This window comes from Microtus pennsylvanicus, chromosome 10, assembly GCF_037038515.1.
Source record: "Microtus pennsylvanicus isolate mMicPen1 chromosome 10, mMicPen1.hap1, whole genome shotgun sequence".
Lineage (NCBI taxonomy): Eukaryota > Metazoa > Chordata > Mammalia > Rodentia > Cricetidae > Microtus > Microtus pennsylvanicus.
Window position 1 is genome coordinate 54007646 of NC_134588.1, and position 12928 is coordinate 54020573.

At 40.4% G+C, this 12928-nt stretch overlaps 1 protein-coding gene across 4 annotated transcripts in view; it reads right to left on the bottom strand.

Annotated features, from left to right (window-relative positions):
* Positions 1-12928, bottom strand: part of Dars2 (aspartyl-tRNA synthetase 2, mitochondrial) — a 30233-nt gene that overhangs the window by 5797 nt on the left and 11508 nt on the right. For 3 of the 4 annotated variants that reach the window (XM_075988386.1, XM_075988388.1, XM_075988390.1), the window contains 6 exons: positions 12147-12253; positions 9935-10004; positions 6237-6416; positions 5452-5559; positions 4733-4795; positions 1800-1952 (listed from right to left, as the gene is read on the bottom strand). In XM_075988386.1, coding sequence (XP_075844501.1) covers positions 1800-1952; positions 4733-4795; positions 5452-5559; positions 6237-6416; positions 9935-10004; positions 12147-12253 — 681 coding nt within the window. The remainder of the gene's footprint in view (positions 1-1799; positions 1953-4732; positions 4796-5451; positions 5560-6236; positions 6417-9934; positions 10005-12146; positions 12254-12928) is intronic. The other variant, XM_075988387.1, reaches the window with a different exon arrangement.

The window sequence follows — 12928 nt, forward strand, 5'->3', positions numbered from 1 at the left end:
TCTAATTATTACTATTACAATTTTCGTTCCTGAAGGGATATGGTGAGGATTTGGTGAATGTCTGATATGCACTTAATAGTCAGAAACTGTTGGCTATAATTAGAGGTGGCATGAGTTAGAAGTTGATATAAGGCTAAATTCTGAGGGTTGGGAGGCAACTCGGAAAAATGCCTGTCAAGAAAACATGAGCACCAGCTGGATCCCCAATACCCATGTAAAAGGCAGTTATCTGTGACAACAGCACTTGTGGGGCAGAGACATGATGTGGGAGGTCCTTCTGTATATGTGTTGCTCTTATTGGTTAATGAATAAAGCTGCTTTTGCCTATGGCAGGGAAGAATATAGCCATGCTGAAAGAGATACATATATAGAGAATAGGTGGAGTCAAAGAGACAACATGTAGCTGCCGAAGGAGACAGATGTCAGAACCTGATTGGTAGGCCACACCCTCATGATGATACATTGATGGGCAGAATGGGGATAAATTAAGATGTAAGAGATAGCAAGGGATATGCCTAAGCTATTGGCCAAACAATGTTGTAATTAATATAATTTCTGTGTGATTATTCAGGTCTGGGCAGCCAGCAAATGAACGAGCAGCCTCCAATTACAGAGACAAGTATATTCCTAGAACTTACTGAGCAGCTAGTCTAGCTGATCAGAACTCCAGGTTCAGTAAGAAACACTGTCTCAGAATGTTAAGGTAGAGATTGAGGAAGAATACTCAGGATTACTTCACACAGGCACTCGTGTGTATACACTCACATATACACACATACCACACATTTATCACACACAAAATGTGAATTTGGGAAATAGTTAATGATTTAGATTTGATTTCTCCACTTTCTAGGTATGTTATGATAAGAAAACCACTCACCTCTGTAGCTCTATGTGGTCTCAGATATGTGGCCTAGGTGGCTTTTCTTCCTGCCAAGGAGTGAGCTAGCATGCCCAGTTCTACAAGTTTTAATATTCATGTGGGTTTTTCTGTAATGTGTTGTATATTTCACAAGGGCCTTTCTAACTACATCCACTCTCCCATCTATTTCATGACAGAAGGTGATTTTGTTGGTACATGGCTGCACTCACCACCTGTGACTGAAAACCAGTCCTGCCTTGACCACAGCAGTTAACAGCCAGCAGCCCCACCCTCCAGTGGACTGAATTGTCCCTCCATAGTTTTAGGAATAAATACATTGTGTAAAAAAGTTTGTAATTACCAATTCCTTTCTTTTACAAACCTTCAAAATATTTTTTCATAGTTGTATTGACTTCTTGATAAGAGCCAGATCTGACTGTATAATGCCAATAAAGTTGATAAGTGATAAAAACTCCAGTTTTAAAGTTTTCATTGTGTGTGTCTGAGAATGGGAGAGCTGGAGATGGAGACAGGAGGACAGAGACAGAGAGAGAGAGAGGAGACAACTTTCAGAAGTCTGTTCTCTCTTACCTTGTGACTGAACTCAGGCCATTAGACTTGGCAGCAAGTGCCTTTACCCACACAACCACCTCACTGCCCCAAGACCCCAGTTTTGGCTTGCTTGTTTTAGTTTTGCTTTATTGAGACAGGATCTCACTATGTAGTGAAGGATGGTCTCCTGCTCTCCATACCACCATGCACAGAATGGCTCTAGTTTTTATAGAGTGTATTATAAAGTAGTGAAATACATTTACATAACAAGTTACACAGAGCAACCCTGCTTTATGAAACTAACAGTCCATCTTAAATACGTAAACAAACATGAGGAAGAGGCAGCCTTTTGCATACAGCCATGTGCTGAGACAATTTTACTCACTGCTTTCTCATGTTTCCCCGCAGTCAGGAGCACCATGTCTTCCTCTTGGATCTCCATCAATCTGCTTAATTCCAATCTTTCCTCCTCCATTATGAATTTAGCAAATGGTGAACTCCAGTTCCTCTTGGCATTCAGAAATACAGGCAGGACTTCCTTGGTAAAGAAAAAGGTATATATATTTGTTTTTCTGAGACAGGGTTTCTCTGTAGCTTTGGAACCTATTCTGGAACTAGCTCTTGTAGACCAGGCTGGCTTCAAACTCACAGAGATCCTCCTGCTTCTGCCTCCCGAGTGCTGGGATTAAAGGCGTGCGCCACCACTGCCCAGCTATTGTTAATTTTCAAAAGTGAGATGAATTTGTTTTCTCACAGAAGAAAGATTTCTTGTTCTGAGCAGATGACAACTTACATGATACTGTGTCTTTTCCATCATGGACCCCTTCAAAGTGATACAAAATAAACAATTTAAAAGTTAGGCCTGAGGTGTAGGCATAGAAGCCCAGCTACTCAAGAGACTCCAACAGGAGGCCTGCCTGAGCTACAAGAGTGAGTCAAGGCTAGCCTAGGCAACTTAGTGAGACTCTGCCTTAAAAAAAGGAAAAATAAAAGGACAGCAGAGGATATAATTGATGTTAATAGTAGAGCACTTGCCTACTTAAGAGAGGCCCTAGAAGTGTCTGTGATTTTTTTTTTCCCTTTCCCTTTTGGCGGATTACAAGTGAATGGAATAAGAATGACTGAGTTGGGGGCCAGTGAGATAACTCAAGTGTGTGACCTCAGCATATATCCCCACTCCCCATCATGTACACAAACACACACACACACACTAAGAAGTACATACATACAGTAAGAAGTAAATAAATTTTTAACAAATGTAGTAACAGTCCCACCAGGTAGAGAATGCTTTGGTCTCTCATGTGTTGGGATCATAAACATTTCGCTTGTCTTTGTTTGCAATAGGGTCTTGCTACCTAGTTCAGGCTGGTCTGGAACTCACAGTGGTTGTGCTTTAACTTCCTGAATACGGGGTACAGATGTGTGCCACTATGCCCAGTCTAAAAGAATATCTCTATAGAGAAAAAGAGAAAGAAAGGATGGCTCCTTAATGTTTATGAATAGTTTTTCAGTCTTTTATTTTCTAAAACTTTGCCTTGATCCATTTTGGAAATCCCTTTCCTCCTTTTTTTCTCCTTGAACTGATGACCAAATCTAGGGCCTTGTATTGCTAAGCAAGCACTCCCCACAAGTACCACTCCAGGCAGTCTCAGTATTTCTTTAAATTTAAAGTTTGAGACGGGGTTTCATTATGTTACGCAGGCGGCCTTAACTCACAAGGTAACTTAGATATGCCTTGGACTTATGACCTTCCTGCCTCAGCATCCTGTTCTCGTGTTTCCTTCTTATTAAAATATCTTTATCCCTCTTTGAGCTTGAGTTACAAGGCAAGTGAAATAAGCAGTCCACTTAAAAAGAAATTTGAGAGGTGGGTGTTATGGTGCACACTTACAACCCAATACTCAAGATGAAAACTTGATGATCAAGAGTTCAAGGAAGCCTTGGCTACATAAAATCCTGCCTTAAAAAAGCAAAATAACAAAAACTAAAAGGAACTTTAATATTAATTTCTTTATACCATAACTTATTTAAGCATCCCTGTATGTTCACTCTGTTCTTGTTATATATGATACTGTGGTGAGCATAAAATCTCATTATATCTAGGATACTGCATCTAAAACATATCACAGAAAACTTCTGACACTAAGGGCTTGACTCTTCACTTTATTTTCTGGGTTTTGTTTTGTGAGACAGAATCTGAAGTAAACCAAGCTGCCCTTGAACTCCTATCTACACATAAGTGCTGAGACTAAAGAGTATGCTATCATGCCCAGCTGCCAGGACTCTGGTTCCAAAATGTCCAAGACAATTTACATGTCCAGTAATGTAAAAATTTTCTGCTCCTGCTCTTCATTTTAGTAAGATTATCCTCTTAGCCCAGAACGTAAAAATATGTTGGTCAAAGGTGTACTCATAATTTAAAAAATGGACACAGGAGAAGACCCACCCAGACATGCCACTGTCAACCTTGACCACCAAGGAACTATTCATTTATTCAATTTCTAAAAAATAATCGATTTATTTGTATTTTATGTACATTGGTGTTTTGCCTGCTGCCTGCATATCTGTGTGAGGGTGCTGGATCCTGTGGAACAGGAGTTATAGACAGTTGTGAGCTGCCATGTGGTTGCTAGGGATTGAACTGAGGACCTCTGGAAGAGCAATCAGTGATCTTTACTGCTGAGCCATCTCTCCAGCCCCATTTATTTAAATTTTAAAACTGGATTAAAATACTTTTGTGTATGTTAAAAGAATATGGCTTAACTTTCAGTATGATAGTAAATTCAATTGTTGGCTGGAGAGATGGCTCAGCAGTTAAGAGCAATGGCTGCTCTTCTAGAGGACCTGGGTTCAATTCCTAGCACCCACCTGGCAGTTCACAACTATTTGTAATTCCTGTTCTGGGGGATTCGACACCCTCACACAAACACACATGCAAACAAAACACCCATGTACATAAGATACAAATTATTAAGAGATTCAATTGTCTAAATTGAAGTCTTTCAGTAAAAATAGATGCATAGTAAAAACATGATCTGAAATAATGACTCTCAAACCTAGGAGCTCAGCAGTGAAGGGCACCAGTTGCTCTTGCAGAGGATCCTGGTTCAGTTTCCAGAACCCACATGGTGGCTCACAATCATCTGTCACTCCATTCTAGGGGATTCAGAGCCCTTTGTGGGACCACAGGTAGCAGGCATGCACTTGGTGCACATACATATATGCAGGCAAAACACCCACACACAAAGCAAAACCAAACCAAAACTAGAGTGCTGCAATTGTTAGTAGAACAGATTCCCACAAAATGCTGCCCCTTACCTGACTGAAATGGTGAGTTGCAAAGTCTCTAATGAACGCAATGTCTTGCTTTCTCACGTACTTCTGATGAAAGAAAATCAAAGCAAATTCTTCAATATGACACTCAGCTTTATGAACAGGTTCACAATGTCAAATAAGAAGATATAAGCAGCCGGGCGGTGGTGGCGCATGCCTTTAATCCCAGCACTCGGGAGGCAGAGGCAAGCGGATCTCTGTGAGTTCGAGACCAGCCTGGTCTACAAGAGCTAGTTCCAGGACAGGCTCCAAAACCACAGAGAAACCTGTCTCGAAACCCCCCCAGCCCCCCTCCCAAAAAAAAGAAGATATAAGCACATTTGTTCATGTCTTTCCAATACGAGTGGGAATTAATAAAAATTTTAATCTCTTCTTCAAAATGACATGTTTTAAGGCTTGCTGCAACTTTCACGGGATCGCACTGTTTCCCTATCATAGGTCTTGTGGAGACTGCTGTGACTGTCACAAGCAGATTGTCATGCAGTGTGCAGGACAAACAAAGGTGAGTTCTACAACCGTCAGACCAAGAGGATCCAGATTCTGATGATTTCTGGTTCCGTTAAATATATATGTTTTCTAAATTATTTGAATTTTTTTCTTTGTGATAGGGTCTCTATATAGCTCAGGCTATCAAGTGTTTACGTACCAATATTCTCTTTCAAAATATACATTCTAGAGAAAACATAGCATTATGCTTCACTTACTGCTCCTTCACGAACACAGATAGCTTTGACAGTTCCTTGGGGCTTAGCCAGTGCATCTTGAAGAAATCTGATCTCTGTGTTTCTGAACACGTCACTGATATCCACAATCTATAAAACAGATAAAAATGGATAAAGCCATTTTCACCTCAAAATATTTTACAAATGTTTTTTTTTTTGCTTCTTTATATTTTCATATGTATTTGGGTGTGTGTGTATGTGTATATGTACATACAGTTGCACTGTTGCATATATAGAGGCACATGTATTTATGTACATGTAAGAGGCTGGAGGTTGTCAGGAATCATCCTCAATTGTATCTTTTGAGACAGGGTCTCTCAATCAAACCCAGAGCTCCTGATACAGCTAATCTTGCTAGTCCGCTTGCTCTGCCTCCACTCTTAGGTGCTGGAATTACAGGCTGGCCCCATGACTATCTAGCATTTACATGGGTTCTATGGATCTGAACTCAGGTCCTTACATTTGTGTGTCAAGCATTTAACCACTGAACCAACCATTTCTCTATTCCACAGGTAAGATGTATATATCTTATACACACACACACACACACACACACGTCTTGCTTTTGGAAAGGGAACTTGAAAGAATAAGTAGCACAGCACTAAGATGCTATTATTCTTTTTGTTATAGTTTGTTAACAACAGAGGTAACAACATAAGGAACATTAAGAATATTATCCAAAAATGTAACACTTATAAATTTATTCAAAATGTTTGAAAAGATGGCTGAACTACTTGGGGGTGGTCCTGGAAACATGAAGAAAGTACCTTCATCCCAAAGCGAATATCTGGCTTATCAGTTCCGTAGGTGGCTAGTGCCTCAGCGAAAGTCATGGAAGGAAAAGGAATCTCCACAGGATCTTTATCATCAGGCCAGGAATACTGCAGCAAACCCTCAATTAAACGCTGAATGCCAGTTTGGTCTACAAAAGACATCTCTATGTCAATCTGAAACCAAAACAACATAGAAACTAATATGAATAGTCACAATATATATTTCTTGGCTTTAAGTTACCATATAAATAACTGCCCAGAAAAAAATACATAGTTAAGGGTATAAATATCATTATACTTCATTTTTATGACTGCTATTGCATAACATACACCAACTTGTTTAGTTCCCATGGCTAGCTCATGGATGAGTCTCAGAGAAACTAAGTAAATTTCTTGCATACTGCAATCAGTAAGTAATCAGGCTGCATCTGATCCTGGTTTTTTTATTCTAAATTTGTGATTTGTGCATTTAATCACACTGATTAATGCGATCTTAACAAAACCAAATAAGGGTTTTGATTAGATAAATATCAGTATATAGAATTATTTGCTTTAAAGGTAGCATTGCCCCCCCTTTAAAATTATATGTTTGTTTTGCCTATATGTGCACATACATACTTGGTGCTCATGAAGGCCAGAGGAGGGTGTCTGTTTCCTTGGAACTGGAGTTATAGACAGTTTTGAGCCATGCAGGTGCTGGGAATTCAACCCAGGTCCTGGGAGAGCAGCCAGTGCTCCTAACCGCTGAGCCATCTCTCAGCCCCAACTCTGTCCTGTTTTTGGTGGAATATTGATTCTCCTTTTAAACTTTATTTTTGTTGTTGTTTGTTGAGACAAGGTTTCTATATGTAGCCCTGGCTTTGAAGATCATGTTGGCTTCGAACTCAGATATCCATCTGCCTCTGCCTCCAGAGTGCTGGGATTAAAGGTGTGCACCATCATGCCTGTCTTAATATTTTTCTTATTCTGTTTGTGAATGTAGAATGTAGAGGTAGGCACAGGTGTGCCACAGCACACATATGTTTGTGAATGTAGAGGTAGGCACAGGTGTGCCGCAGCACACATATGTTTGTGAATGTAGAATGTAGAGGTAGGCACAGGTGTGCCGCAGCACACATGTTTGTGAATGTAGAGGTAGGCACAGGTGTGCCGCAGCACACATATGTTTGTGAATGTAGAATGTAGATGTAGGCACAGGTGTGCCACAGCACACATATGTTTGTGAATGTAGAGGTAGGCACAGGTGTGCCGCAGCACACATATGTTTGTGAATGTAGAGGTAGGCACAGGTGTGCCGCAGCACACATATGTTTGTGAATGTAGAATGTAGATGTAGGCACAGGTGTGCCGCAGCACACATATGTTTGTGAATGTAGAATGTAGATGTAGGCACAGGTGTGCCACAGCACACATATGTTTGTGAATGTAGAATGTAGAGGTAGGCACAGGTGTGCCACAGCACACATATGTTTGTGAATGTAGAATGTAGATGTAGGCACAGGTGTGCCGCAGCACACATATGTTTGTGAATGTAGAATGTAGAGGTAGGCACAGGTGTGCCACAGCACACATATGTTTGTGAATGTAGAATGTAGAGGTAGGCACAGGTGTGCCGCAACACACATATGTTTGTGAATGTAGAATGTAGATGTAGGCACAGGTGTGCCACAGCACACATATGTTTGTGAATGTAGATGTAGGCACAGGTGTGCCGCAGCACACATATGTTTGTGAATGTAGAGGTAGGCACAGGTGTGCCGCAGCACACATATGTTTGTGAATGTAGAATGTAGATGTAGGCACAGGTGTGCCGCAGCACACATATGTTTGTGAATGTAGAATGTAGATGTAGGCACAGGTGTGCCACAGCACACATATGTTTGTGAATGTAGAATGTAGAGGTAGGCACAGGTGTGCCACAGCACACATATGTTTGTGAATGTAGAATGTAGATGTAGGCACAGGTGTGCCGCAGCACACATATGTTTGTGAATGTAGAATGTAGAGGTAGGCACAGGTGTGCCACAGCACACATATGTTTGTGAATGTAGAATGTAGAGGTAGGCACAGGTGTGCCGCAACACACATATGGAGGTTAAAAGACAACTCTGGAGTCAGTTCTCTCCTTCTACCTTTATTTGGGTCTGGGGCACAAACTCAAGCTGTTAGGCTTGCATTTTTTTTTTTAATTTTATTTTTTTGGTTTTTCGAGACAGGGTTTCTCTGTAGCTTTGGAGCCTGTCCTGGAACTAGCTCCTGTAGACCAGGCTGGCCTCGAACTCACAGAGCTCCGCCTGCCTCTGCCTCCCAAGTGCTGGCATTAAAGGTGTGCTGAGCCACCTCACCGGTCCCTGGAGTACTACTATTTGATGGATAATACTTGTTTTAAAGACTTTATCATATCATAAACATTAAAACACTAGGAAGATCTAGCATGCCTTAGTTGATGACCACACTCCTTATGAAAAGGATGAATGAAACAGATTAAAACTACTTTGAGATTTTGTCTCTGCCCTTGCAGAATGCCAAGAAATCAATTGAGATGGAGGGACGGTTTGTCCAGTGGGTAAGAGCACTTTCTGCTCTTGCAGTGTATCTGATCAGTTTCTAGCAACAGCAGGGCAGACAGCCATCTGTAACTCCAGTTCTAGGGTTTCCCATGAGCACCAGGCATGCACACGGAGGCAAAATATTCACACACATAAAATAAAATCTTGCTGGGCATGGTGGGGCACCTTTTCATGTCAGTATTCAGGAGAAAGAGGCAGGCAGATCTTTATGAGTACGAGGCCAAACTTATTCTACTTAGGGAGTTCAAGGCCAGCCAAGGCAACACAGAGACCTAGAACTTGTCTTAACTGTGCTATGCCTGGAAAAAAAAAGTATTAAAAAAATCTATTAAAAATCACAAATGACAATAGATGCTGGGCAGAAATTGGGGAAATAAGGAGCCCTTATTCACTGCTGGTCAGAGTGTAAACTGGGGCAACCATTATGGAAATTAGTATTTAAGTTTTCAAAAAACTAAAACCAACTACTATATGATCTGTTTTCCCCACTCTTGGTTATATACTCAAAAGCTCTAAGACTTAGCACAGAGATACTTGCACATCTATGTTTATTGCTGTACCATTCATAATAGCTAAGAACCAAAACCAGCCACGATACCCATTAATGGATGAATGGATGAGGAAAATGTGTTTTATATACATACACAATGAAGTTTTATTGAGCCATAAAGAGAAATAAACTCATGACATTTGCAGGAAAATGAAATTAAAAATTATGTTTGATGAAGTATCCCAGGTACAAATACCCCATGCTTTCTCTCATACGGTAGATTCTAGATTTTAATTGTTACAATACGTGCATATTTGTGTGCAGGTATAGGTCATGGAACTATAAGAGCGGAAAGAAGGGATCTTAAGGGAGAGCAATAGAAAGCAGGTGATGCATGTGATGTAAAGGAAGGAGGCGGATGGCAGGGGAAGCAGAACAGTGGGGACAGAGCGGACTAGAGAAGAATGAAGGCAAGATGATCAACAAAAATGAAGTGTGTATGAAAATAAAACATGAGACCCATTACCTTTTATGTTAATTTTTAAAAACTCATAAAATTATTGTCCTAGTATTGAAAATCCTTAGTTGTAGCAAACATGAATTTGTAAGAGCAAGTGTATATAACTGAGTACCTGAGTAAACTCTGGCTGTCTATCTGGTCTCGAACCTTCATCTCGATAACACCGGGCAACCTGAAAATATCTGTAATTGAAAACTAGAGTTAAGGGCTGGAGAGATGGCTCAGAGGTTAGGAGCACTGGCTGCTCTTCCAGACGTCCTGAATTCAATTCCCAGTAAGCACATGGTTGGTGGCTCACAACCATCTGTAATAAGATCTGAGGCCCTCTTCTGGTGTGTAGGCACACTCAGGCAGAACACTGTATACATAATAAATAATCTAAAAAACAAATCAAAACAACAAAAAAGAAAGCTGGCACTAACCTAGCCTTAATTTAAGATGACCCAAATAATTTCCCCCAAGGTTTTGGCAATTCAGGCTATGAAACAGATTAATACTGCTCCTTAAAAGAAACTTTAGTTTTTCATTTTATTTGTGGTGCTACAGCTCAAACTCAGGCCCCTGTACATGCTAGGCAAACACTCTACTATGAAGTTGTATTCCAGTCTCAGGAGCTTTATTTTATGATGCTCAAATCTAATCAGATACACAGCTGACCTATGAGAGGCTAGTACTTTATAGATGGATTTCAAAGTATAACACCTTTGGATGCTCATATATTAGATGGGCATTCAAACCAGTCCATGTTTCTTTACAAGCTGACATACTGTTTATCAACGCATGGACTCTTCCTGGGCTGTGCCATTCCAATTCTCGCCTCCACCTGCAGAGATGAATTTAGTTCTCTCTGTCTCAGTGGGTCTAACACACAAGGCTTTCTTAATTTCTCTTTAAAATTATTTTTAAAAATTGAAATTAAATTATGTGTACGTGTGCATGTCTATGTGGGGGCAATACATGCCTCCAGAAGTTCATAGTGGCCAGAGGTGTTGGATCACCCTGGAACTGGAGTTATAGATGGTTGTGTCTGACCTGGGTACTTGAAATTGAATTCAGGTCCTCTGCAAGAGCAGTACATCCTCTTAAGCCCCAAGACATTACTCCAGTCTGAATACAATGCTTACTGTATTTCCCTAAACAATATAGCTTCTTTTTCTTTCTTGAGACAGGGTCTCTCTGTATATATAGCTCCGGCTGTCCTGGGACTCACTCTGTAGACCAGGCTGGCCTTGAACTCACAAAGATCCGCCTGCCCCTGCCTCCTGAGTGCTAGGATTAAAAGTGTGTGCCACCACCACCCAACCAATATAATTTCTAATGATTAATATTTTGTAAATTTCAATATACTTTCAGTTTATATTTTTCACAGTTGTTTTTATTTATTATCCCATTTTATTTACCAGTCTTAGTCATTGGAGAGCAAAACTTTATTATTTATTTATTTATGCATGTGCAAGGGCCTGAGTTTGAGCTGTAGCACCACAAATAAAATGAAAAACTAAAGTTTCTTTTAAGGAGCAGTATTAATCTGTTTCATAGCCTGAATTGCCAAAACCTTGGGGGAAATTATTTGGGTCATCTTAAATTAAGGCTAGGTTAGTGCCCCCTTTCTTTTTTGTTGTTTTGATTTTTAGATTATTTATTATGTATACAGTATTTTGCCTGCATGTATGCCTGCACACTGGAAGAGGGCACTAAATCTCACTATAGATGGTTGTGAGTCCACCATGTGGTTGGTGTTTTTAGATACAGGGTTTCTCTGTCTAGCCCTTGATGTCCTAGAACTCACTATGTAGACTTAGGTTGGCTTCCAACTCAGAGATCTGTCTGCCTCTGCCTCCCAAGTGCTGAGATTAAAGGTGTGCACCACCAGCAGTCCAGCTCAGAAATTTACTTTTAATCCCCTGTCAGAGCTACCTAATACCAGCTTTCTATCTAATGCCAGCTGATAAACTTTAAGAGATTACTACTACATTTTTTAGGGAACAAGCAATCTCAAAATTCATGTGCAAATTTTAACCTTCTCAAATCAGAAAACTTAAAAATTTTCTTATTACTGCTGAATGACAGGTGGGGTATACAGGTGTGAGGGCACACACATGCAGGTCAGGACAACTTCGTGGAGTCAGTTCTCCCCTTCCACCTGTGTGTGGGTTAAAAGGATTGAGCGTACATTGCCAGTCTTACAGCAGGAGCTTTTAGCCTCTGAGCCATCTCACCATTCCCAGAGCAGACAAGTTCTGTCCCTTCCCTCCCCCTTGGTCTTTCTTCTTCCCTTTTTGGATGAATAATAGCATTACCAAAAAACAAAAAAGCTGATTTACCTGTCTAGACCACCAACCATCAGAAGTTGCTTAAATTGCTGAGGACTTTGAGGGAGAGAATAAAACTTTCCAGGCTCCCTGGACGGTACTAAAAACTCTTTGGCACCCTTTTAAAGAGAGAGAGAGAGAGGTAGAAGATAGAGAGAAGAGAAACATTATTGAAAAATAAGCTAGTGAAAAACCTAAGCTAGGTATGACAAATGCCTGCAATTCCAACACTCAGGAGACTGAGGAAGAGGAATAGTAAGTATAGGGCATCTTGACCCACAAGCAAGACTCTCTGTCTTAAAACAAAACAAAGCAAAAAAAAAATCCTGAAAAACAAAACAAACTCAAAAGTATAAGTGACTAGTGCATAGTGCAAGTAAATACCTAAACACACCAAGGAAATTAAAGAGCAAGTTCCCAATGACAGACAATTTCTGGTTCATCTTATAGCCCCTAAAACAATATGTATACAATTACATTTATTTATTTATTATTTATTTTTAGAGACAAAGTCTCACTATGTAGCTTGGTTGGACTGGAACTCACAGAGATCCACTTGCTCCTGACTCTTAAGTACTGGAATTAAAACATGTGCCATGACCAGCTACAGTAAACTTTATCTTTTTTAATTTATTGTATATTTTTACGTGTCTGTATGTGAGTGAGCATGCAAATGTGCATGTGGGTACACACAGGCTAGAAGAGGGCATCCAAACCTCTGAAACTGGAGATACAGGCTCCTGAGAACCACTTGACTTGGGTGCTGGAAACTGCACAGGGACCTCTGGAAGAGC